Source organism: Micromys minutus, assembly GCF_963924665.1.
Source record: "Micromys minutus genome assembly, chromosome: 9".
Taxonomy (NCBI): Eukaryota; Metazoa; Chordata; class Mammalia; order Rodentia; family Muridae; genus Micromys; species Micromys minutus.
In genome coordinates this window covers 66,580,758-66,607,941 of record NC_137978.1, presented here as the reverse complement: position 1 = coordinate 66,607,941, position 27,184 = coordinate 66,580,758, and the positions used below count along the sequence as shown (strand labels likewise).

The following is a 27,184-nucleotide window of genomic DNA, read 5'->3' as shown; positions in this document are numbered from 1 at the left end:
ATGGGTGAACTGGCCCGGGAGCCATCCAGGGCTGCAGGGAGCAGTTGGACCAATGCCAGAGGAACCTGGGGACAGCCCGTGGGAAGCTTCAGTGGGCTCCAAAGAGAAAGACAAAGAGGTAGAGGAGAGAAGGGGATCCCTGAGGAGCCCCTGTGCCAGCTGCCACCTCAGCTTGGCCTGTCATTGAGGGCCCTTTCTAGCTTTGGAGAGCAAGCCTCCAGCTACCATTTGGATATGCCTGGTCCCCAGCCATCTGCCACCAGCCGGACCACGGGAGCTGTGGCCTGCCTGGCAGAAGTGCTCCTCTGGGTTGGAGGGAGCGTGGTGGTGTCACCACAATGGCAGCTCAGCCTTCTAGGTAAGAAAGGGCACACGCCAGGTCCTTCCTGGGGACTGGCCAAGCCCCATGGGAACGCGGGATACATAGTTTGCTAGGGAAGTTAGGGTTGCCTCTGGGGGTTGCAAAAGGCCTGGGATCCCTCCTCCATACCAACATCCCAATTCCTTTGCATCTTCCTCTGGGATCTCCAGGCCCAGAAACATTGCTACCTTGACCCCAGCCAGAGACCCTCTCCCTACTCCTTGGAGTGGGCAGGAAGCAAGGCACAGAGCTGGAGCCAGAAACCCTGGTTGTATGTGCTGGGGGTGCAGGGTGGAAGCAGGTGGTTTCAGAACTCTTTCTGAGGGGGGTCCTTGGAATCTTGTTGGGCAGTGATACCTTCAGCGTAGTCGTTGAGACATGCAAATGTAGGTCTCTAGAGGGTGTCAGAGAGGCCCTGTACCTTGAGGCACTGGCCAGAAGAAAGGGGCTGCTAGGTGGTCAGTAGAGGCGTCCAGTGTGTGTCAGGAGCCGTGGAGGCCCTGGTCTGGAATGCTTGATTTCTTGCTACTTCCTGCTCTAGCAGCAGGTGTGTGTTCTGTTGCCTGATTCTAGAGCCACACTAGGGCTTCTAGAGTTGTCTCTGTCCCAAAACCCTACCTCAAATGCACTGAGCTGCCACACCTGTATCCTCACTGGCTGTGTCCCCTAGAGAGTCCTACCTACCTTAACTATCCACCCCATGCCTACAGTTTCCCTCTGCTTACGGCCAATAAGAGCTTCCTTCAGAAAGTCACGTGACCTGGCATTATCATGGTTTTCCCCACCTACCATCATTTTGGCATTCAGAGATTTAGTGTCCTCTGGATCCTGGGCTTCCCATGTATAGATAGACTTGGGTCTGGCCTGTACTCTGTAGACCTTTCCCTGGGACAGGAGGCTTAGTTGACAAAGAAGGCGGATGGCTCAAGGGAAGAGTAGGACTTGAACCCAGCACCTCAGCCTCCCAGCTCTGTGCCTTCCTACAGGGCTTCCTGCTGACTTGACTGCCCGTGAGACAGGTGATGTCCCTGGTGATGCCACAAGAAGGGGCAGTAGGCTGTCAGGAGCAGCTCACAGCAGGGGGTAGCTGCCAGACTTGGTGCATGGCACCTTTGTCCACCTTGTGCCTGGTCTGGGAGCTCCCTGTGCAGTGGATTTGGTGACCGGTCAGGAATTTGGTCTCCATCTCTGAATGCTTGACAGTCTGAGCGAAGGCCGCTTGGGATCTCAGTGGTTTCTTGAACTGGCCCCGGTGTTGGGGGCAGACCAGCGCTGAATGTTTTCCCTGGTGCCTCAACCCACCTCCAGCTTGCCCGGGTCCAGCAGAGAAGGGGTGTTAACCGGTCTGTCTCATGCTCGGACAGGACCACACAGGCCCTTTGGAGAGAGGTGATATTACCTGGTCTCTCATAGCTTCTGTCTGTCTTTCTCTGTCATGTGTCCGTCTGTCTGTGTCTAGTGGAGCGATGCATGAGTGCCATGCAAGAGGGGACCCAGATGGTGAAGCTCCGTGGCAGCTCCAAGGGCTTGGTTCGTTTCTACTACCTGGATGAGCACCGCTCCTGCCTCCGCTGGCGGCCCTCACGCAAGAATGAGAAAGCCAAGAGTAAGTCAGCAACCCAGGGAAGGGTATGGGTAGGCCTGAACTTGGGGAGCACAGGACAGGGAGGCCTCTCGATATGGGGTTAAGACCCTGCTGAGATGCTGTGCTGGTCATCCCTAGACTTTATTGGTCTGGGATTTCTGCAGTGGGCTCTGGAACAAGGAACAGCTGTCTCTGGGCAAGGCTCTGGGACTCCATGGAGACTGAATGGTTTAGTGCATTGCCCCATGTTAAATACAGAGGGCAGGGAGGGACAAAGGGCTATCAGACCAGACAAGAAGATGAGTTCATCCCCAAAACCACAGAAGCCTACATAGTCAGGAGCACTGAGGCAGGCTGGGAGCCCAAGGCAGCGTGGGTCAGAGTGCTTGACCTGGTTTGCAGGAGTCACTTGGTTGCACGAATCACATGGATTGGGGAGTTGGAATTGGGGATGAGTTAGGGGCTCCTCTCAGGGTACACAAGAGTCTTGTACACCGTGAGAAACTACGTTATAAGGTCCCTCTGGCTTTGCCAAAAGCAGCATCAGGTGTGCCAGGGTAGGCTTCAGCCCAGCAGTTACCAAGGGTAACATTGGGGACTCCTGGGAGACAGCTGCTTTGATAGGACCCTGGAGGGCCCATGTGAAAAAAATCTCCTAGGTGAAGTCATCCTGGACCCGGTGGCTTCTGCTGGCTCCAGGAACCAGTGTAGACTGGCTCTGCCTCGAGCTTGATGGCAGTGGAGTCACCTCTAGGCTACCAAGGCGGAGCCTGGTACCTAGCCAGGAGCTCCAGTCCAGAAGTGTTCCTGGAATGTGAGCATCCAGGGAAAACCCTGACAAAGAGCTGGCGAACAGTCTACTCCCTGGTAGCTGAGCATTGAGGAGTCAGGGAGCGCCCCCATCTCGTCCCCTCCCCAAAGTAACCAGAAGAATGAACGGAGAGGCAGGAGCTTTTTCATCTTTCTGTCTTGAGCACCCCTGGAGGCCCAGTGGGTACTTGGAACTCAGTGCAGAAAGGAGTAAGTGGCACACTGGCCTTTGAACCAAGCTGGAGCTCATCCCTTTGGCTGCCATACTTATGCCAGAGAGCTTGAGAAAGGAAGACGACAGAACAGGGGGACATCTGGTGCCCAGAAGGGGACACTGGCCACCTGAGGGCTGCCTATCTGCGAGGGCCTCCAACTGAGACATAGGAACAGATTCTAAAGGCAGCAACCAACTCATCTCAGAGGTTGATCTGAGCAGAGGGTCCTCTGAGCTGGACTTGTCACTGAAGCAGCTGCAGGATCTGGCCGTACCTGGTGTGGGTGCTTTTCGGAATGGAGAGATGAGCTCGCTAGAGTTTGATGGGTGGAGTGGGCTGCTCTTGACACCTCAAGTGCGCGTCCAAAAGAACCCCAGTCCTGGGCTAGCCTGGGCTGCTAGTTGGGGACAAGTACCTCTCTCTTATTTTCCTTGGTGTACGTGTGTGTGTGTGTGTGTGTGTGTGTGTGTGTGTGTGTGTGTGTGTGTGTGTGTTTTCTTACTAAGGGGGGAGAAGGTCTATAGTCAGCAGAGTGGGGTGAGGGGGTTAGCCAAGCATGCTGGAGGGCAGAAGGGCATTGAGGTGACCCTCTAAGCATGGGCTCAGGGCGGAGGTGTTAAATTAGGGTGTCAGCCATTAAGAGTTAGGTTGCAATATGCTTAATTCAGAGTGCTCTGGGACTAAAGAGTTGGGGGAGGGGGGACACTTGGGTCGCTGGTGACCCGGAATCCCCCCACTCGCCTGTAGTCTCCATAGACTCCATCCAGGAAGTGAGTGAGGGCCGGCAGTCTGAAATCTTCCAGCGCTACCCAGACAGCAGCTTCGACCCCAACTGCTGCTTCAGCATCTACCACGGCAGCCACCGGGAGTCACTAGACTTGGTCTCACCCAGTGGCGAAGAGGCGCGCACCTGGGTCACCGGCCTCCGCTACCTCATGGCTGGCATCAGTGATGAAGACAGCCTAGCCCGTCGCCAGCGTACCAGGGACCAATATCCTTGGGTTCTGGGGGTGGGGACACTATCAGCCCCGGTAGGGTTTCCCAGTGAAGGGACGATAAGGGGTGCTCGGCCTGGGGACTCTTGCTCCTTGCCTCCCAGGCTCAAGGGAGGAGCAGGCTGGGTCAGACCCACGGACTGTGTTTGGCCCCTAACTCAGCCCCAAAGTGGCTGAAGCAGACGTTTGATGAGGCTGACAAGAACGGGGACGGCAGCCTGAGCATCGGTGAGGTTCTGCAGCTACTGCATAAACTCAACGTGAACCTGCCCCGGCAGAGGGTGAAACAGATGTTCAGGGTGAGTGCAGCCCTCGTCCCCCACGAGAACGGGATGCTTCAGGGATACCACAGGCTGCAGATGGGGAGCTGGGAATGGCCAACCAGGCCTGAGCTGTGGGAGGTCATCACAGGAACATGGTCGCCTCTCAGGGTAGGTAACCAGGGACTTTGGGTGTCACCTCTTGGCGACTGTGCTGAGTGCTGCCCTGCTGACTGTGGGGCAGGACACTGAGCATTGTGCATAGGCCATACCCACGTAGACCGGACACGTAGAGTAGGCATTCAAATGCAGTCAGTCACTGGTTGGTCTCCAATAATCCCCAGGTTTAAAGACACACATGGTCCATCATGGAGCTGGACTGGCGTGTGGCAACTCTCATCAGCCACCCCACTGTGCTGTGACCCCCAACCACCCTGCTGTTATGAGCTATGAAAATGCATCCTTCAGCCAAACACGGCCTTTATTGTCTGTAATTAGTTCTGTCTTTTGGGAACCTCCATGGGAGAGAAACTCTTGCGTTAGCAGGCCCCAGTTTGGGGTGGGAATGGGCTGAGCCAGCAAACCCAGATCTTTGACCTCATTTCCTTGCTGTAGCCTGGAAAGGGGTTTCTGTGAGCAAGGATGCCAGGCTTGCCCCTAACATGTGCGTGTGTATGGACGCACACACAGAAGCACGCTCATGGCCCGAAAGCTCTGCTGTGTCTGGCTCACACACGCTCACACACATACACACACATGCACATCCACATGCACACACATCCTCGTGGCCTGACAGTTCTGCTATTTCTGTCTTCTCACACACACATGCACATATACACATATGATCATGGCCTCACAGCTCTGGTATGTCTGCCCCCTATGCATGCACACACACACACACACACGCACGTGCATGCACACACACTCATGGCTTGACAGCTCTCCTATGTCTAGCTCTCTCTCTCTCACACACATACACATATACACATATATATGCACATGTGCTCATGGTCTGATAGCTCTGCTGTGTCTAATACACACACAGACAGACAGACACACACACACATAGGCACACACAGACACAGGCAAACACACACACACACACACACATGCATACATGCACATACATGCTCATGGCCTGACAGCTTTCCTGTGTCTGACACACACATAGATACACACACAGACACGGGCATGCACACACTCATGCACACATGCACATACATGCTCATGGCCTGACAGCTCTCCTGTGTCTAACACACACACAGACAGACAGACACACACACACATAGGCACACACAGACACAGGCAAACACACACACACACACACACACACACTCATGCACACATGTACATACATGCTCATGGCCTGAAAGCTCTGTTGTGTCTGACCCTCAGAGGTTCTTGCATGTGCATTCATGCTAGAAAGGCGGTCACACTCAGGAGAAACAATGACAGGAACTAGCTGGGTCTCTGTGTGAACAATAGCAGTGAACAGGATACTCCCAGACTTCCCACTGAAGACCCCGTGCTCATTGCCCTCCTGAAGGCTCCTGTTGGGTCAGCAGCTGAGCAGTGGGGCCTAGCAGATGGCTAGAGTCTGATCCATCTCCTACTGCCTCCACTGGGCCTTAACTCTTAACCCTTCCAGGACAGCTCTAGGCTCCGTGTGCTTTGCTCAGGGTGAGTAAGGGCCAGGCAGCAGGCAGAACAGGGCTCAGGGCTCAGAACAGCCTGAGACGAAAGAGGAAGAAAACACTCGTGGCATGTTGGGCATGATTGGAGGGTTTAAGCTCCAGATCTTGGTTTTTCTGAGTACTGCTCAGTTCCTGGGGTCCCTCTGGGTGGTCCCAGGCCCAGCTCCTTCAGATCACCTAGAGGAAGCCCCAGAGACTAGCAGGTGCATGTGTAGGTGAGATGGAGTTGGTATAGAAAGGAAGTTGTGAGGTTATGTCCTGGAGACATGGGCCTTGCCCCTGAGCTCACACGGTTCAGACCCAGTGGTCTTTACAGGGCCTGATCTTCCAGCCCGTACAGAATCGATTTAGGCCAAAGCCTCATAGTAACCTCCATAGGCACTTGGAGCCCCAGGATGTGACCTTCCTCGAGTCGCAGGTCACTCTGACCATCCGACCATCAGTATTGGGGTGGTCTGGAAGTGTGTAATTGGAGCAGAGACCCATGTAGCAGATGCAGTGGCTTAACATAATTTCATTAAATCTAAGATAAGACTGGAATGTGGAGCTGGTTGGCACACTGGTCCTCAGGTTTAATGACCCCAGAGCACCCTTGGGCTAATCAGGGCTCAACTCAGCAGGGGGCTTGGTGGCAGCTGCTTTTGGAGCTTAAACAGTCAGATACCCATTCTGGCTTCCCCCTGTCTTCCCTGGGGACCCTTTCCAGCCCATGGATGGCCAGGGGGAAAGAAGCCAGTGGGTTAATATGAATGCCCAAATTCAAAGCTTCGATGAGGCCTGATAACTTTGGTGTGACAGATCTGGTGACACCCATTTGGCAGACTATAGAAGGACATATCCACATCTATAGAGTCCCGAGGAGTCAGCCAGTGTCTGTGGCAGCTGCCAACTGGCACCTGTGTGCCCAGGTCTGGGTTAGAACCTGACTTTGCCCTTGGTCAGTGGAAGATGAGGGCTGAGTGCTGTGTCGTAGTAAGAAATCCGGAGTTTTGATTTCTCTAAAAAAACCACAGAAATCAAATAAGAATGTTTTTGTTTTAATCCCAGGTGTGGGGTTATGGGGCTGCTTCACAGCAGCTGACTACAATTTGCCCTGCGCTCTGGCAGGGAGGTGATTTTGCCAGACAAGTTTCTGCAATTGTGTGACGTTAGAATTCTGGGGACTTTGCAAAGGGCATAAAAATTCTAGGGCCCAGAGAGGCATGGTGGGTTGCTGTTTGTCTGAGTTTGTTAAGTATCTGTATGCAAAGAAGAAATCAGGTATCATGACAGCAAAGATAACTTGCCCTAAGGAACTCTAAACTCAAATGCCTATAATCAGCAGAAAGTAGTCTAAGGATAACATTGCCCCTTTCCACCTCCCAACTTTATTCAGGGATCTGTTCTTTCCCCTCTGTTCTTCCTTCTATCCTTCTAGAGGAGTTGAAAGGATAGAACCCACAAAGTAGACAAAGGCAGCAGCTACATTGTGTAAGCTGTGGCCTGAGTCCCTTGGGTCCCTATGGTGATCCTGAGCCATCTGGGGCACCCCAGCCCTGCATCCAAATACTGAGAACTACCACTCAACAGTGAGCATGTGTCTCTTTGGGATAAGCCCTTTACAGTGAATACCAATTCAGGGATGTTACCTCCAAGCAAAGGTGGGCTCACCCACCTCACCCAGCAGGCCCTTACAGAACTAAAGCCCAGTCTTTAGAGCTCATAGAACTGAAGTAACCCCTCCCACAGATTCTTTCCTGAGCCATTCCTGAGACTCTTCGGGCCACTATTAAGCCATGGTACCCTTATTTTTGGAGTCTCCCCCTTGCCTGGGCCTGGGGTATGCACTGCAACACCCTTGGTAGATGCTCCTTATATCTGTAAAGTTTGGGAAGACGTCATGGCATCCTTGGGCGTCCTGTGGAATGGGTCCTGGGGATATTTTATGAGTCCTTTTCTCTGCAAAAAGAAGACTTTGAGCAAGAACACTTCTCTTGATACCTGAGCCAGGTCACTGCTGGGCCCTTTGGGGCCCAAGTGTCTCCTGTCAGAGGGCAGGTGGCCGACTATAACTGCAGGTATAGGCACAGAGCCCGAGGTAGAAGGAACTCTGGTGGATGGCTTCAGCTCACAAGGCAGGGTGTTGGTGACTACGGTGTAGGTGATCATGGAGTTTGGTTACGTATTGGCTCTGTACGGCATGGTGTAAGGGAGGGGTGTCTCCCATCTATACTTTTAGGGTCCACAGTGCTTTTCTGGGGCCATTGGAGGGGTGCTGTGGGTAGTGGCAGAGGAAGGGAAGCTGGGCTTGAGACTGGGAGTAATAAGGTTGGAGGGTGGATGATGGCCTGAGGTTGGGTGTTACAGGAGGCGGACACAGATGACCATCAGGGCACACTAGGCTTTGAGGAATTCTGCGCCTTCTACAAGATGATGTCCACTCGCCGAGACCTCTACCTGCTCATGTTGACCTACAGCAACCATAAGGACCACTTGGATGCCTCCGACCTGCAGCGCTTCCTAGAGGTGGAGCAGAAGGTGAGGCCTGCCAGAAGCTGTGGGCTGGTGGGTGTGGCCTCAGCTTCTGCACCTATGTATTCAGAGTCCCCTAGCAGAGTAGAATTGGGCCCTTCTTGTCACTGCCAGGTGAGTGAGGAAGCTTATAGATTCTTCAGAGACAGAGGGAGCCTCTGGTCGGCTCCATTCTGGCATTGGGTCCCCCACCCAAATCCTCCAGAGGGTCACCCCTCTCCTTAGCAAAAATTTCATACTGAACATTTCATGGGCATGCCAATCTTTGAGGACCACTCTTCTGCAGCTTGGCATAGCCATGTGTCCTGCCTGACTCCATATGTGACGTTCTGCAACTACCAGTCCATTCAGCGAACACTTAAATACCTCTAGAACGTTTTTTACCATTATCATCGAGGCGGGAACATGGCAGCATCCAGGCAGGCACAGTGCAGGATGAGGGTTCTACATCTTCATCTGAAGGCGGCTAGTAAAGGACTGGTTTCCAGACAACTAGTATGAGGGTCTTAAAACCCATGCCTACAGTGACACATTTACTCCAACAAGGCCACACCTCCAAATAGTGCGACTCCCTGAGCCAAGCATATTTAAACCCTGACAAGACCCATCCACAAGATGGATCATCCTCCCCAATTAACACAATCAAGACAGTCCTCAACTCTTGTCCCCAAAGGCCAACCTGGTCTAAACAAGAAGTCTAGATCTCAAGGAGACTTCTTTTCTAAGCGATTCCACATTTTGTGAAGTTGACCGTGAATGCTCACCATTCTACCACACTGCCCTTGGGGTGGCCCCCACCTGCAGGCTTTCCCACCCTGATGTCATGGCCGGGTGCCACCCTATGGCAGAGACAAGGGCAAGAGATGGTGACACTGGTGGGAGGAAGGGGAGGCTGCCGGACAGCAGTCCATACTACAAATAAACTACCCTGGGCTCGGCCTCTGCTTTGGCCTAGATGAATGGTGTGACCCTCGAGAGCTGTCAGAACATCATCGAGCAGTTTGAGCCTTGCCTAGAAAACAAGAGCAAGGGGGTTCTGGGGATTGATGGTGAGTGGGACTTCCCCTGGTTCAGCTGTCCAGGGAGTATGGAGGGGGGTAGGAAACTGCATGCTTGGACAGGGGACTCTACCTGTGGGACGGGTAGTCATGAGCTGAGCCCAGTGACAGAGATACACCACCGCACTCCTGCGTCTACTTCAGGCTTTACCAACTACACAAGGAGCCCCGCCGGTGACATCTTCAACCCTGAGCACCACAGAGTGCACCAAGACATGACCCAGCCCCTGAGTCACTACTTCATCACCTCGTCCCACAACACCTACCTCGTGGGTGACCAGCTCATGTCCCAGTCTCGGGTGGACATGTATGCCTGGGTCCTGCAGGCCGGCTGTCGCTGTGTAGAGGGTAAGCATCTTCCAGCACTGAAGAGCTGTCCCGGCTGTAGATGGCATCTCCTTCAGGAAATGGGCTGGGCCTAATGCTGGGGGGGGGGGAGTGTTGGGGGGGTCTCTGGCAGAGTCCCTTTGTTCACTATTGAGATGATGGATGCCCATATTTGAAGCCCAGGGACTAAGTTTCCCCAGGCTCACACAGCCAAGCCTGGGGCTAACCAGGACCTCCTTGCCTACAGTTGACTGCTGGGACGGGCCAGATGGGGAACCCATTGTCCACCATGGCTACACTCTGACCTCCAAGATCCTTTTCAAAGATGTCATCGAAACCATCAACAAATATGCCTTCATCAAGAATGAGTGAGTGACCGGGCCTCATGGGGGGCACTGGCTCCAGAGGCAGGCAGCGGAAAGATATCCAGGATCTAGTTCTCTCTTCCTCCCCTTTATTTCCCTATGAGCAGCGACTATTATACAACCAGCCGGTTTTGTTTAGAGGTTGTTCTTTGAGGAGAGCGGAAGGGAGGGAATCCAGCCACGAGGGATGGGAGGAAAGGTTGCGGTACAGGTAAGAATGGACGGCAGGAAAGTTGTGTTCCTATAACAGACGCGCCGTGGCAATCTCTGGTCTCAGCCACCTGTGAAAGTGACGGCTCTATCACTAATCACCCCCAGGAAGCTACTCTTGTGTCCAGACTCAATTTTCTGTCACTCAGCTGTGGCTGTGGACACTGTTGGAAAAAAAAAAATCCAATTCGGTTTCTGGAAATAGAAGATATTACCTTGGCTAAACAAGTCTCTGAAGCAGGAAAGGGAGTAGTGAAATGGAGCGACAGATGGATTTAGGAAACAGATGTGGCTTCAGGGGGTGTAGCAGTAAGGCTCTTGGGGGTGCACCTGAGGAGGGGCAGCTGGGATATACAGATGTCCTGCAGCCGACAGGGGGTTGCTTCTGTGAGCCAGCATCATCTCTCCAGGAATAATGTTCCTCATAAGGACCTGCCTTTTGTCTGGGAAACGGGGAAAAATACTTTTGCCCTGGCATCTGTTTGTCCTTTCCACATCACATGATTTCCACATCACATGACTGTTCATTTCCTGTTCTGGACACTTGGGTTTTCTAACCAGATCATGATTGTCTTTCAGTAAGAATCAAAGTCAAATGGATATTACACACAGTTAAAAATAAGCAAGGCACAAGTGAAGGCTCAGCAGTTAGGAACACTGACTGCTCTTCCAAAGGTCCTGAGTTCAATTCCCAGCAACCACATGGTGGCTCACAACCATCTGTAATGGGATCTGATGCCCTCTTCTGGTGTATCGGAAGACAGCTACAGTGTATATAATAAATAAATAAATCTTTAAAAATAAAATAAGATAAAAGCACCACCTGTGCTCTGCATTCTGCACGGGGCAGGTAGCAACTTCTGCTTGGTGTTGCACTCTAGGCCCAGGGTCATCCATTGTGTAGATCAACAAAATTATGTTTCTTGCAGCTAATCCATTATTTCATAGTATTTCATAATGCCATATCCAAACCATGACTTCTTACTTTCCTGGAGTTTGTAATTGCCTTTGATTTTCTTTCTCATGCTTTCTTTACCTGTCCCTAAAGTTTACCAGTTTCTTTCCTACGCATTGATTTAATTTTCAGAGTTACTGGTGGGTTACTTCTTAGAGCAGATGGCAGATCTTTTACTAATTACTTAATTACCTACTGAATGTGGTGTAGGTAATTAATCAGCCTGTATACCTACAGGTGTGGGGCCTATTCAGTCTCTGGGGTCCCAGCCTTCTCCCACTCCTCTTGTCTTGGGACTACAGGTACCCAGTGATCCTGTCCATTGAGAACCACTGCAGTGTTGTTCAGCAGAAGAAGATGGCCCAGTATCTGACTGACATCCTGGGGGACAAGCTAGACCTCTCCTCAGTGAGCAGTGAAGATGCCACCATGCTTCCTTCTCCACTGATGCTTAAGGGCAAAATTCTGGTGAAGGTGAGGTTTCTGGGACCAGCATTGCAACGGCTCTGGCCTGGGGCCAAGCTGGAGAATTACAGTGTCTACAGATAGATTTCTGGGGTGGGGGTGGGGTGGGGGTGGGGTTTGTAGCACTCTCTCAGGACTGACAGGTCGCCTTGAACCACTCCTGTGCTGCTGCAAGGGCACCAACTGGTTGTACAGTTACAGCACACCTGTGGCCTGGGGTTCCAAGGTGGAACTTTACAAAGTTACCAGCCACTGGATTCCTGGTCTCCCTCCTGGGCTACTCCCATTGTCTACCTCTTTCCCCAGGGGAAGAAGCTCCCTGCCAACATCAGTGAGGATGCTGAGGAAGGCGAAGTATCAGATGAGGACAGCGCAGATGAGATTGAGGATGACTGCAAGCTCCTCAATGGAGATGTGAGTGGGTAGTTATAGGTTCCTGGAGGTTATAGGGATCCCCCAGTTGGCCTAAGGCCAAGTTCTCAGCACAAAGGAGGTTTATTTGTCCTAGAGGGTTAAGGGCAGGGAACAAGAGACAAAGATGGAGGATGAGGGAGAAGGGGAAGGGAACAAGGGAGGAGGGAGGAGTGGTATTTGTCCTGGGGGACAATGGACTGCCTCTGGATAGGGAGAAGGCACAAGTTTCCCATAGGCAAATGGCAGTTTATAAATGTAAAGGAAAAAAAATCAGGAAAACCCTGTGCTAGGATGAGAGGACTTCTTTTGGTAAATGCTCTGGTGTACAAAGCTTAAGGCACTAGGGAGGCAGAGGCAGGTGGATCTCTGTGAGTTCCAGGCCAGCCTGGTTTACAAAGTGAGTTTCAGGACAGCCAGGGCTATTAAGCAGAGCAACCCTGTCTTAGAAGAGAGAGAGAGAGAGAGAGGATGGGGAGGGGGAAAGGGAGGGGAGGGGAGAGAGGGGGAGGGGTAGAGGAGGGGAGGGGGAGAGGGCCCTCATGTCTAATAAGCAGGCCAGCCACACACACCTCCTGTTAATCACATTCTGGTTTCCGTTGCCAAGTAGACTCTTAAATTCTGTCTGTGACGCTGACACAGACTCCTTGGCTCCTCAGTGAGTGGAGGCAGCAATGAGGGGGTGCACCTTGGGCTCCACACCAGTCCCACCCGTACCCACACCTATTCCTGCCATGCTTTAACTCAGAACACCCCAGCTGCCTGGCCAGCTTCCTCCAAAGCCTGCCCTGTCCCTGCCATCTGCTTGATACATATGGCGGTCAGCGTGTGGGTCTCAGATCCCGATATCTCCCCAGTGTCCCGACCTCCTCCTCTGGGGACCTCACGCAGAACCACACTACTTTAGGAACTACATGTCTCTGGGTTTCAGCACTGCCCATAACAGCCCTATGCCCAGGGCCAGTACCAACTCCAAGGGCCAGCCGCAATGCTGGGATCTCCTGTATGTCAGCATTCACGTCCCACAGAGCAGCTGGCCTGGCCCAGGACTGGGGGCTGAAGGCTGAGGAGGGAATCTGGGCATTCCCTAGAGCCTCTGCTAGTCGGAGCGGGTGCTGGGGGGATGGGGGGAAGCTGCTCATCTACTGCTCTCACCGCTATGAGGCAGCGAAGGCTTTATTTTCCCCCGAGGAGTCATCAGATGGGAAAATAATTGTGCAGAAGGCCTTTGGGACAGAGATACCTAATTGTTTTAGAAAGCCCTGAGACAGCAGATTCTTCCTGCTTCGGGTGTGCCAGCACATGTCTCTGGCTGGCCCAGGGTGGTGGCAGAACTCAGGACCGACATCCTTAATGGGGGCCACTCCATCCTGAACACCAGGAGGGTCCTGATGTCCCAGACTGAGGTCCTCTCTCCAACTACCTCAGGGCCTCACTACACCCAGCCAGGGTTAGAGGTTCCTGTCACTGTTGGCTGCTCAATGTTGATGACAGCCAGTGTGCGGGTCTCAGATCCTATGTTATCTTCCCAGTGTCTCAACTTCCTCCTCTGGGGCCCCTCACACAGAACCACACTACTTTAAGAACTACACGTATCTGGGTTTCAGCACTGCCATAGCTGCCTGGGGCAAACCACAGCTTCTGCGCTGAGAATCATGGGGTATGCATAGGGACTGTGATGGCTGCTCACTGGGATGGGGGACAGACACTAATGGGCTGACCTGTGGCAGGCCTCCACCAATCGGAAGCGCGTGGAAAACATTGCTAAGAAGAAGCTGGATTCTCTGATCAAGGAGTCAAAGATCCGTGACTGTGAAGACCCCAATGACTTTACTGTCTCTACACTATCCCCATCTGGAAAGCTTGGGCACAAATCAGAGGCCAAGAAGGTGAGACACTGTTGTTGATATATGTTCTTCTACCAGCTAGTCTGGGTGATGGCCTCAGGACACGTAGGAATAGGTAGATGTCTATGTACATACAGGCACCGTTATGCAGTGGTATGTCTACGAAGCGATCCATGTACACACCTGTGAGTACACATGGGCCTTTGCACATGCCAGTACACATACACAGCCCTGCACCTAAGCACACATATGCACAATACTTATACTTGCACATACATACCTGCATGCACACCCATATAAAAATATACCTCTGCACATACCTGCATGCATACATGTACATATGCTTGTGTTACACAACACACATGTGTGCACCCCTCTACACATACCTACACAACATTCACACATCCACACATCTGCATACATGCCTATGCACACTCATGTACACTAGCACAGTATGTGTATGTGGGCACGTAATCTCTTAGGGACCTAAGGGTTCTCTTGGAGGGGCTTGGAGCATTGCCTACCTTGGTGATGGTTTCGTGTGTGATGGAGAGATAGACAGAAGGATCTCAGGGCCCAGGCAGTCCTGGGAGCTACCTGCTATCTGAAGTGTCTCAGATACGCAGGGGCAAATACACAGAGAGAATGGCCTTCAGAGACGGTCCTGGCAGGTGTGATGGAGTGAAGACAGGTGCCAGACAAGGCTGGGCCAGACTGTAGTTGGTGTGTCGCTGTTGGGGAGCAGCAAGCCAGGCTTGAAGGACAGGTACATCGGACAAGCAGCATGCACAAGAGGGCCATACAGCAACTGGCTGTGGTGGCTGTGGCAGGCTAGGCAGAAGTCCTCACAGCTGAGCAAGGCATCTGCAGGGTGAGATGTCTGGGGAGCCTTCCCTCCTTTCCCCTGTCCTTCCTTGCCACTAGCTGGCTTCTAGCTGTTTTCACGGCTCTTGGGAGGGCCGGAAGAGGACTTCTGCCAGACGAACAGGGTCTGCTCCTGCTGTGTTTTTAGAGGTGTGTTTGTTTCCACCCACAACCCTAGAGGGCTCAGCACAGCTGATATGATAGCTCTGCAGGTGCCGTGCACACGGCCTTCTCTTTATTTTTAGCTCCCAGACATTTGGGCAGGAGCTTATAACCTGCCTGATGCTTTGCCTAGCCTCCATTAGTAGGGGGCTGAGTAGAGGTGGGGTCCTGTCACTGGTCCAACCCTGGTGAAGGTTAACAGGATCTCTGCTTCTCTTGGCCAACAAGAGGGACACCTGGGACCAGGGGTACAGCTTGGCCCCTGCCATTGCATGTGTGAATAATTGTGCTCAGAAAAGGCTTCTTGAAGGAAGAGAGGGGGAGAAGGAGGAAGAAAAGGGGAAGAAGGGGAAGAGGAGGAGGAAGAGCTCCTGTATTGAGATACCCAGGTTGGAGAAGAAGCTTGTGCCCCACAGCCTGGCAGTATCACCAGGCTGTCTGCACAGCCTTCAAGAGACATGTTAGAAAGGGAATGCATAATAAAGTTTGCTGAGCTAGGGCCTTAAGAACTATGGAGTAGGACACTGATCAGCCAGGGAGCTTCCTGGGGTGTTGGCCAGGCCGAGAGGGGAGTATCTGTGCTGGGTAGTCAATGAGAAGGTAAGTCCTACCACAACGCACTCTGCCTGCACCGCACACATGCGCACTCTCTCTCTCTCCCTCCCTCTCTCTCTTTCTCTCTTTTCTTCTCTCTCTCTCTCTTTCTCTCCCTCCCTCCCGCCCTCCCTCCCTCTCTCTCTCTCTCTCTCTCTCTTCCTCTCTTTCTCTCTCTCCTCTCTTTCTCTCCCTCCCTCCCTCCCTCTCTCTCTCTTTCTCTCTCTCCCTCCCTCCCTCCCTCTCTCTCTCCTTCCCTCCCTCCCTCCCCCTCTCTCTTCTTCTTTCTCTCTCTCCCTCCCTCCCTCTCTCTCTTTCTCTCTCTTCCTCTCTCTCTCCCTCCCTCCCTCCCTCTCTCTCTTTCTCTCTCTTCCTCTCTTTCTCTCTCTCCTCTCTTTTTCTCTCTCCCTCCCTCCCTCCCTCTCTCTTTCTCTCTCTCCCTCCCTCCCTCCCTCCCTCTCCCTCCCTCCCTCCCTCCCTCTCTCTCTCTCCTTCCCTCCCTCCCTCCCTCCCCCCTCTCTTCCTCTTTCTCTCTCTCCCTCTCTCTCTTTCTCTCTCTCCTCTCTTTCTCTCTCCCTCCCTCCCTCCCTCTCTCTCTCTTTCTCTCTCCCTCCCTCCCTCCCTCTCTCTCTCTTTCTCTCCCTCCCTCCCTCCCTTTCTCTCTTTCTCTTCCTCTCTTTCTCTCTCTCCCTCCCTCTCTCTCTCTCTTTCTCTCTCTTCCTCTCTTTCTCTATCCCCCTCCCTCCCTCTCCCTCTCTCTCTCTCTCTCTCTCTCTCTCTCTCTCTCTCTCTCTCTCTAAACTAGGTGTCACTCCCTCTACATATAAACCTTGAGGATATGAGACCTAGCTCAAGGCTTCTTGTGAGACTTGGGAGGCAGCATGTGAATACAAAGGGGTGTATAGATAACACCCCCTACCAAAAAAAAGAGGAAAATGAACTATCATCTCTGGAGGCTTGTTTATGCAGATACGTCTGGTACCTCAGACACTGGGAATCTGCCTCTGGCTCTGGACCTGAGAAGTTCGTGGCTACTCCGGGCATTAGGGAAGTCCAGGCACAATTGGTTCTGACCCTCAAAGAGGCTAGAGTAGGGAGTCAGTGAAGGCAGCTGGCAGGAGTTTCTAACCACCATCAGTAAGAACTAAACAGGTGTGCTTGGTGATGTCAAGGCAGAGTGACTTAGACAAAAGGGATCGTGGGAAAACATCAGCTGTTTTCTGAGACCGTGGCAGGGAACCGAGAGTTCTCTGTGGTCAGGAACCAAAGTAGGCTCTTAACAGCATCTCTAGATTGCCCCCACACGTGTAAGGGTGTTGTGTCAGTGTCTATGATGATGTATGCAGGGATATGTATGCACATACATGTGTGGTATATACAGGAGTCCATAACGTGTGCAGGAGTTCACAGCATGTGCAGGGGACCATGGTGTGTGCAGGGATCCATGTGCATGCAAAGGTCCATATTATGTGCAGGGTTCTGTGATGTGTTCAGGTGTCTGTCGTGTGTGCAGGTGTCTCAGGTGTATGAAGAAGTGTCCATATGTGTGTATAGAAGTGTAGGGCTGTCTGTGATGTGCACGGTAATACCACTGCTATGTGTAGATACGACCTGGGCATGCATACACAGGATACACGCCATGGTGCATGGACATTTCTAACTTGCATAGCACAGGGGCATGAGCTGCATCTTTGTCCTCGCTGACCTCTGTCTCTACTAGGAAGATCCCTAGCTACAGGCACATGGATCTATCATGTATGATAGAAACTATCCTCTACGAAGGTGAGGCAACAAAACGAAGCAGGGGAACCCCTGACCTGAGCGGTCCTGGGTTTCCAGGCGACCATGCAGGGGTCGTGTGGAATGAGTGGTAGGAGAAGCCAGGGTGTGTCCTAGCCTAGAGTCTGGGAGGACCTGGGGTGTGCCTACCCTGTGCCCAGGGTGCTCCTCAGACTCCGTTAGCTGGGATGATTCACTTTGTGCCGCAGTAACAGGCTGGGGCATCAGGGCTTCAAAAAAAAAAAAAAAAAAAAAAGGATTATGTAAGTCGACTCGGCTGAAGAATATTCCAGATGCGAGCTGTGTTTACTATGCAGCCTCCATCCATGATAAAGAAATTTGGAACTGATTACTTGAGTTTAAAACCACACACCACGGGAGGCTGGTGTGGGCATGCACGTACGTCACTCTGTCTCTAATCCAGCCATTCCAGCCTTTTCCTGGCAGCTGTGCTTGACCTACCCCCTACCCCAAATCAGGGACTCGCTTCCAGGCCTGGTCAAATCTACCTCCTCCAGAAAGGCCTTCTGGGGTCATCAGGGAGCTAATCCACCTTCTTTGCCTGGTTGGAGGTCGGGTTCAACCTCTATCTGTCTCCCAGGGTCAGAGCAAGGTTGAGGAAGATGTGGAGTCCGGGGAGGACACCGGGGCAAGCAGGCGGAACAGCCGTCTCCTCATGAGCAGCTTCTCCAAGCGCAAGGTGAGTAGAGGTCCTGGGCTCGAGGACCCCATGTGGTTCTACTGTCGTCCCTGGACCATTCGCTAGCTGTGGTTGGGGTCAGGTTCCCAAGGTAGGAGCTCTGGCTACTGCCTTCCCTTGACCCACAGTGGCCAGTGTCTGAGATTCAGACACTTAGAGTCCCGAGAGTCCCTCAGGGCCAGGACACTGGAGACACCTTTGTGGGCCAGTTGGGTAGGAACTCAGGAACCTTCTGACCTCCTGGCATTTCGTGTGTCCTGGCTTGGTCTCAGGTCTCAATTCCACTTCCCCACACAGAAAAAAGGCAGCAAGATAAAGAAGGTGGCCAGCGTGGAAGAAGGGGATGAGAACCTGGACTCCCCAGGAAGCCAGAGCCGAGGGTCAGTGCCCAGCCCAGTAATCAGTTCCAAATTTCTTTATCATGCATGGAGGGTGTGTGTGTGTGTGTGTGTGTGTGTGTGTGTGTGTGTGTGTGTGTGCGCGCAGTACTCAAGTACTAGGCCAGCAGGGCTCGGTCCCTCAGAGTCTCCTGGGTGTAAGCACTACCTGACTAACCAGACCTCAGCTCTCACCTCTTCTCCCAAAGGCCCCCAGATTTATGTTTCCTCCAGGGGTAGTGTCTGTCTGTCTCTGTGCCTCCTGCACCCTACGAGAGAAGCAGCAGCTATCCTGGGGTGGCACCAGTCTGACCGGTGTCTGCTTGCTTCCCACAGCACCTTGGTGGGTTCATTGCGGTCTCATTCCTGCTAGTGCAGCTTGGAGCTCATCTTCCCCACAGGAGGCTCCCACTGACCCCATTCCCACTCCTGCCCTCCCCCTCCCATTTTCCTCCCCAGGCCTTGCTCACATCTATCTGTGTCACACCCAGTCTCTCCCCACCTCCGTGTCTGCTAAGGCATTTCGTCCTTTGTGGCCGGCCTGCCTCTTCTCCATGACTTAGTTTTACCAGTGTTACCGCTGCCTCAAACCCATCAGAAGCTCCTGTTCCTCAGAACATCCCTTGGCTGAGCAGGAATCCCCAGCCCCTCTTGTTCATGTTCAGGGGCACCCAGGGTCTTTGTTCCAAAGATCCCATGATAGCTTCAGAGCAACCCACACCCAGCAGATACATCTCTATAACCTCATCACTGATAGGGTTGACCTGTCCCAGCCTCCCATGAGTCTACCTTGGATACCAGGGAGGTGGGTACAGTGAACAGAGCAGAGAGTCAGGCTGAGCCTGCAGTACCAGGACACTGGAAGGTTGGAGTAGGGCACCTGTCTGCTGGGGATAAAATGAACCTTAACTATTGTTTACAAGTCCCAGGTTGCCTGGGACATAGGATTTAGGGAGCAGATGGACCCCGTACAGGTCCTGGAGCCTGAATCGAAGAACAGGAAGGCTGGCTGGGACTGGATGGGAAGGGCGTAGCCACAGGCTTCCTGAGCAGCCCTGCCGTACCCTTGCAGGACTGCCCGGCAAAAGAAGACCATGAAGCTGTCACGAGCCCTCTCGGACCTGGTGAAGTACACCAAGTCTGTGGGCACCCATGACGTGGAGATGGAGGGTGAGGGCCACGTGGAGGGTGGGGCCAGGCAGGTTGGCTGTGGGGTGCAGGCTGCCTGTGCTCATGCCTAGCTGGTCTGTGCCCCAGTGGCATCTAGTTGGCAGGTGTCGTCCTTCAGTGAGACCAAGGCCCACCAGATCCTGCAGCAGAAGCCCACCCAGTACCTACGCTTCAACCAGCACCAGCTCTCCCGCATATACCCTTCCTCCTACCGTGTGGACTCCAGCAACTATAACCCCCAGCCCTTCTGGAACGCTGGTTGCCAGATGGGTGAGTGCAGGCACGTGGTTCAGGGTGGGATGGCAAGGAAGGCTGTCTCCAAAGCCCTTCAGACCCTAGGCTGGGATGAGAAGCACCCCATCTGCCCCTGCCCTGCTAGCGCATACTCTGGGCTTCCGGGCCCGAGAACCCAAACAGAAGAGTGTATGAACATCACTGACCTACCCGGGCTTTTCTGTCTTTCCTTCAGTTGCCCTGAACTACCAGTCGGAGGGGCGAATGCTGCAGCTGAACAGGGCTAAGTTCAGTGCCAACGGTGGCTGTGGCTACGTGCTCAAACCCCAGTGCATGTGCCAGGGTGAGGAACTCAGGCTGGGGTGGGCTCCCATGAGGCTTCCCTGGATACTGGGGCAGTGGGTAAAAGCCGGTCAGTCTGAGACTGAGCTACCAGGATACTGGCGGGTTAGAGTGAGGTACCTGCCTACTGGGGGTCGGGGAGTGCTATGAACCCTATAACAAGGACCCTAGGGTGGGAGTTAGAGAGCTCCTCTCTTGAACCCTGAGCTCCAGACTGCATGAGACTTGGGGGCAACACTTGTCTGAGGTCCTGGTTTGCTCCAGGAGATGGCAGGCCCAGGTGCTAGACCTCAGTTCCTGATGAGCATGCCCAGGAGACATATGCTGTCCCACGGGGGTCTTCCAGTGTGCTGCACAGGTTTCTGTCTCTCTCTACACACTGAGCCATGCGTGGTGTGAGCCATGCACACATGGGGTGAGCTCCCTTGACATCAGCAGCCTGTGCAATTGCCCAGCTACCTGGTGATTAGGGTCTCCTGCCCACACCAGTGCAAATCTCCCATCCCAGGCCAAAGCTTTCTGACCCTTCCCTAGGGCTCTTTTATTTACCAGAGTCCCACAGACCAACAGGTAGGTGTGTGGTGTAAGCTGTGCACCTGGCTCACACCTGCATCCTCTCAGGTGTCTTCAACCCCAACTCTGAGGACCCCTTGCCGGGGCAGCTCAAGAAGCAGCTGGCCCTGAGGATCATCAGTGGCCAGCAGCTGCCCAAGCCACGGGACTCTGTGCTGGGTGACCGTGGGGAGGTAGGGGCATGCTCACATGGGCAAGGTGGGTGGTGGGAGGGCTCGGGGCCCTGGTGCCATCCTTCACCCTGTCTCTAGATCATCGACCCCTTTGTGGAGGTGGAGGTCATCGGGCTCCCTGTGGACTGCAGCAAGGAGCAGACCCGAGTGGTGGATGACAACGGTGAGGGTCCCCGCCGAAGTGGGTGAGGTCATCAGACAGCTGGCTGCGCCTAAGGCTGCCATAGGCCCCGTGTGAGATATGGGCACTGTTGGATGCCCCTTAGGTGCTGGTCATTGGCTCCATCTCCTGACCTCCTGATCCTCTCTCTCTTCATTCTCTCTAGGATTCAACCCCATGTGGGAGGAGACACTGGTGTTCACTGTGCACATGCCCGAGATTGCGCTTGTGCGCTTCCTGGTCTGGGACCATGACCCCATTGGACGTGACTTCATTGGCCAGAGGACACTGGCCTTCAGCAGCATGATGCCTGGTAAGGAGGGTGGGCGAGGTCCAGTATTTGCCAGCGCTCCCCATCTGTGTTCCCCAGGAGCTCCTAACTAGCTTAGAATACAGGAAGGGGGCCAGCCTCTTCCTCCTATGAGTAGGAAGCTCCTTGGTCCTACTCAAGGCCCAGAGACCTTTGAGGAAACTGTGGGTTGGCAGGGTGAGGAGATGTTGGAACCTCGATGACTCGTGACCCTATTGCTCCAGGCTATCGTCACGTGTACCTAGAAGGGATGGAAGAGGCTTCTATCTTTGTACATGTGGCTGTCAGTGACATTAGTGGTAAGGTGAGTATTGCCTCATGGGATTCATGTAGCCACAAGAAGCCTAGGACCAGCCCCTCGCTCCCACCCTGTTTCCTTCTGGGGTTAGGGCCTGGCATTCACTTCTCTGGGCCTCTTTCTTAATCTGTGGTATGGGCTACTGGGGGATGCTGACCCTGGAGCTTCTAGTGCTGCCTCCGTGTCCCGGGGAAGGGGGGGGGTCCTTGGGAATCCAAGTGTGCCAAGTGTCCCTGTCCTGGATGGGATGCCCTGGTACCTGCCTCCCCGCCCTCTGTCTGTTGCCAATCCTAGTTTTCCTCAGTAGCTTCTGATGTCCTGTACATCTGGGAGCACTGACTGCTTGGATTCTTGGCAAGCGTAGAGCACCATGACCCCTTCAGTGGCTTTCCTTGTCCCGAGTTCCACCTCGCTCTCCGTTTCTATTTCCTAAAAGGGATGCACATGCGTTTGCCCACTACCTGGAACCTCAGATCCCCATCTCATGAACCCCCACCCCAGGCTAGAACAGGAAGTGTCCTCAGTCTGTGGAGTCCAGCTGCCAGGGCTCTAAGGGAAGCCTTGGGGTACAACTTGGTGCAACCAACCCTTCGGGGCCTGTAACCACACAGTGAATGGGTCCTGCTGGGCCCAACCACCCATCCACCTATCCTGTGTTTGCCTGTCTCTGAGGGCCATGGCTGGGTAGGCCCTGCTCTGGCCACCACGGCCACCTCACCTGCCTTCACTCTGTCTCTTTGGTCTTGCAGTGGGCTTCTCTATGTCCCAAGTCTACTTTTAGAAGCTCAGCCTTGTTAGGAGTCTCAAAGGTACCTGGCGCCGCGGGACGGTGTAGCCCGCCGCCCCACCTGCATGCCAGGCCGCGCCCATTAGCATCTGTGACTCTTGGTAGCATTTTGGAGACTGTCAGCTCATGTGACATGGATCATGACACGTTTCTGGGGTCCCTTGGGCCATCCTCAGCCAGAGAGTGGCATTTATGAGGCAGATCCAGGATTCAGCCAAGGCCAAGGACTTACCCTCCTGTCCGGCCTGCATCCTACCCACCTTCTGCCCTTCCATGACCGTCTCTCTGCACAGGCTTGTAGCTCCTCTGTTGTCCTTTTCTTTCTGCCTGCCCACACAGTCAGTTGCTGACCCCTCTAGCTCTCTCCTCCCTTGGTCTACGCCAGGGTCTGAGTTGGGGTGGGGGTGGAGGTATCCGGCTGGAATCCTGGATCTCCTTCTAAATGGCTTTCCAACTACGTTGACCAAATTGCACTGGATTTGGGATCTTGAATCAGGAAGCTGATTCAAGTGTTGGCCACTCTATCGCCTCCGCAGAAGGGCCCCTGGCCATCAGGCCCTGGGCTGCTCCAACGCACGAGCATCATGGGGGAGTGGTGGGTGTTGTTGGTGGGATGCAGGGGTGTATGGCATGTGAGGACCCCTATGGCCTCTATCCTCTTAAGAGGTAGCCACAGATCCTCTCCAGCAGTGATCTATGCAGAAGGGAATGCAGGAGGGGACTGGGCAGAACTTGGCTGTAGCCTGACACTGGTCACATGTTGAGCCAGTTGAGGACCTCAGGAACTCATGGGGCCAGAGTGCAAGCTGGCCTGGAGGAGTGTGCCTGGGGGAGTTCAACAAGGCTTCCTAGAAAAGCCGCCCTCTAGGAGAGAGGAGAGGTTCCTGGGAAGTAGAGAGGGAGAGGCCAAGGGAGAGCAGGCCTTCCGGGCTGCTGCAGAGCAGGGTGTGTTACCATGGTGATGGCAGTCCCAAACTTTTCTTTCCCCCACATCTGGGGCTACAGTCCTCAGTTCCTCAAGGATGGGACCAGTGGGCGGCCAGCGTGTAAGGATTGAGTTCGGCCCTTGAGTTAACACTGGGAAGACTCTCTAGCTTCTATCTCAAGTTTAGTCTGGAAGGTAAAGTCTTGTTACCTTTAGCAGAGTTGCCAGGTTCCTGTGTGTGGCACTGCAATAAGCTCTTGTGGCAGCCCATGGTAACTACAGGTTCAGAACACCCTCTGGAGAGCCAGTTCCCCTCTGAAGCCACGCCTGGACCAGGTGGTCCGGGCACCTGCTATGTGGGCTCCTTTTCTTGCAGGTCAAGCAGACTCTGGGTCTAAAAGGTCTCTTCCTCCGAGGCCCAAAGCCAGGCTCACTGGACAGTCATGCTGCTGGGCAGCCCCTGCCCCGGCCCTCCGTTAGCCAGAGGCTCCTGCGGCGCACAGCCAGTGCCCCAACCAAAAGCCAGAAGCCAAGTCGAAAGGGCTTCCCAGAGCTGGCCCTGGGCACACAGGACGCAGGCTCCGAAGGGGCAGCTGACGACGTGGCACCCCCCAGCCCCAACCCAGCTCTGGAGGCCCCTACTAAAGAGAGGTCAGGCAGCAGCAGTCCCCGAGGTAAGGCACCAGCAGGAGAAGCAACCGAAGAGAGAACACCAGCGCAGGTGCGGTCCCCGCGTGCCCCCGAAGGCCCCGGACCTGCAGGGATGGCCGCCACATGCATGAAGTGCGTGGTGGGCTCCTGCGCCGGTATGGACGTTGAGGGCCTTCGGAGGGAGCAGCAACCCAGCCCTGGGCCTGCAGGCAGCCACACGGCCATCAGCCAGCAGCCCAGGGCCCGGGTAGATTCACCGGGGGGGCCTTGCTGCAGCCTAAGTCCTCGAGCCACCCCAGGGAGAAACAGAGGGGCCCCTAAGGGTCCTAGGGTTCGGCGGCAGGGCCCAGGCGGCGGCTCTGTGTCCTCCGACTCCAGCAGCCCAGACAGCCCAGGCAGCCCCAAGGTGGCCCCCTGCCTGCCAGAGGGTGCTCACAGGCAGCAGGGGGCGCTGCAGGGAGAGATGAACGCCTTGTTCGTTCAAAAGCTGGAGGAGATCAGGAGTCACTCCCCCATGTTCTCCACGGGTAAGGCCTGCCATTCTGCTGCATCCCACGCCCTCTGTACACCTGGCATGCCTAGGCCGTCCGTGCCTGCTGTGCTCTGCTTCATTTGTCCATCGGCTTAACCTGTGGCCTGTCTGCCTCAGACCCCTCCCCCGCCCTAATGGCCCTGTACTTTGGAGAGGGGGAATGGGGGAAGAGGGGAGCCATCAAGGCATTTCTCAGAGCTGCTTGCTGAGGAACCCAGAGATACCGGGCCAGCCCTCAGCAAGGGCTTCCCTGGTGCCTTGCTGGCTGCTCTGAATGACCTTCCTAGGTCTGAAAAGGGTCCCAGCTCTTAGTCCTGCTTCCCCACCCCCACCCCCAGGGCCAGATGCAAAAATGACTCTGCCCTGCAGTCCTTCGGGAGCCTGCTGTCAATTGGTGGTGATACCACAGGGTACCCCCCACTTGGAAGCTCCTCAGAGACCAGGGGGAGAAGGTGTTTTGAACTGAGGTCTGGGCCTCAGAGCACCTGGTGCTTAGAGGAGCAGCTCCCAGGGACCTGCACTGTCCGGATGGCACTTAGCCACTGTGTGACCACTCACCGTCCTGGCTGACAGTTCCTGGCCCATGCCTTGACTGTAGGAGTGTGAGGGAACTGGTCTGAGCTGGTCACCTGAGCACTAGCCTGAGTGGGAGGGAGGCACCCTGAGTCTGCGAGTCTGCCTGCTTTCCATTGTACTCCACCCGCTGCTGCCCAGCCTCGTTGTCCATCTGTCCATTTGCCAGTGCCCACACACACACTGACCATGTTCTCCTTTCTGTCCCTGCTCCATGCTGCTTCCATAGTTAGGGATTGAGACCTACGAGTGCCAGGTAACAGGCCCGAGCCCTGTGTGTCCCCATGATGCCCCAGTCCAAGGCTGGCCTGCCCATTGCCCCATGTGTGAGGCCCAGGCACGACTCCAGCTTTAGCCGGGTGGGGTACTCTTGGGAGTCACAGGACATGTGTATAAATGGAGACTGGTTATTGGGATATCCTGGGGTGGGCTGGTCCCTACCCTTGGCTCAGGGGGTCAGGAACCAGAGCTGATTGATGAGATTTATATTCCCCCCCCTTCCTCTCTCATTCTCTCCCCATATCCCTTCTCTGTTCTGTCTCTAATCTGTCTGCCCCTCCTGTGCCAACGTCTCCGTCTCTTGTCCCCCGTCCCTCTTTCTCCACAGACACTTGCCTCTTCCCCCTGCAGCGGCCCATCTCTCCCCTGTGCAGCCTGGAACCCATTGCTGAGGAACCAGCCCTGGGCCCTGGCCTCCCGTTACAGGCAGCTGTCCCCACAGGTCCATCTCAGGAAGGGCCCCAGTGCCCTGTAGGACTGAGAGCCAATGTGGCCAGCCCCCAGCAGACATCTCTGGGAGCTTTTGGAACTCTCCAGCTCAGAATTGGGAGCGATAGGGAGAATGAAGAGCCACCCCTCAGGCCACACAATTGTGGGATCTCCAGTGGGCCATGTGAGGGGACCTCTGGAAGACAGACAGACAGCAAGAGCCGCTCCTGGGCCCCGGGTCATTTGCCAGCCGTTCGGAGGGTCAAGAGTGAGGGCCAGGTGCTCTCTGAGATCTCTCCCACACCTGCAGTATACTCAGATGCTACAGGCACCGACAGATTATGGCAGAGGCTGGAGCCCGGGAGTCACAGGGACAGTGTCTCCTCATCCTCCAGCATGTCCTCCAACGACACTGTCATAGACCTCTCATTGTCCAGCCTCGGCCTCTGCCGCAGTCGAGAGAGCATTCCCGGGGTGTCTCTTGGACGCCTAACCCCACGGCCCTGCTTAGCCTCAGCTGCCCGTCCTGACCTGCCTCCTGTGACCAAGAGCAAATCGAACCCCAACCTGCGGGCTGCAGGTGGGCTGCCTCTTGCACCCGATGAGCTACAGCCCCGGCCTCTTGCCCCGCGGCTGACCAGCCTCCACTCCCGGCTGCCCTGGCATCACCTCACTCTAGTGGGCTTGCAGGACTGCCCAGTGTCGGCTAAGTCCAAGAGTCTGGGAGACCTGACGGCTGACGACTTTGCTCCCGGTTTTCGGGGCAGCACCAGCAGCCTGAGCTGCAGCCTGGGCCCCCTGGGTGTGGTGCATCAGGTGCTGGAGCCGGGAATGCGGAGGGATGCTCTCACAGAGCAGCTACGCTGGCTCACTGGTTTCCAGCAGGCTGGGGACATCACATCACCCACCAGCTTGGGCCCAGCTGGGGATGGGTCTGTAGGGGGCCCCGGTTTCCTGAGACGTTCCTCCTCTCGCAGCCAGAACCGGGTGCGTGCTATTGCCAGCCGGGCCCGCCGAGCTCAGGAGCGCCAGCAGAGGCTGAGAGGCCTGGACACAAGGGGTCCCCCGGAGGAGGAGCGGGGCACCCCTGAGGGTGCCTGTTCTGTAGGCCATGAGGGCTGTGTGGATGTGCCAATGCCTGCCAAGGGAGCCCCTGAGCGGGTGTGTGGTGCTGCTGATGGCCAGCGGCTGCTCAGGCTCTGA

At 54.7% G+C, this 27,184-nt stretch overlaps 1 protein-coding gene across 1 annotated transcript; it reads left to right on the top strand.

Annotated features, from left to right (window-relative positions):
* On the top strand, window positions 1-27,184 carry PLCH2 (phospholipase C eta 2; the record flags this gene model as incomplete). Its single annotated transcript, XM_080920998.1, has 22 exons — window positions 1-358; window positions 1,821-1,967; window positions 3,719-3,963; window positions 4,137-4,265; window positions 8,267-8,437; window positions 9,387-9,480; window positions 9,634-9,837; window positions 10,064-10,184; window positions 11,649-11,820; window positions 12,118-12,225; window positions 13,953-14,111; window positions 18,070-18,168; window positions 18,466-18,548; window positions 19,618-19,715; window positions 19,803-19,985; window positions 20,185-20,292; window positions 20,913-21,037; window positions 21,116-21,200; window positions 21,364-21,510; window positions 21,732-21,811; window positions 23,894-24,191; window positions 25,881-27,184. 22 exons carry the CDS (start codon window positions 1-3, stop codon window positions 27,182-27,184), a joined length of 4,518 nt encoding a protein of 1,505 aa, XP_080777124.1.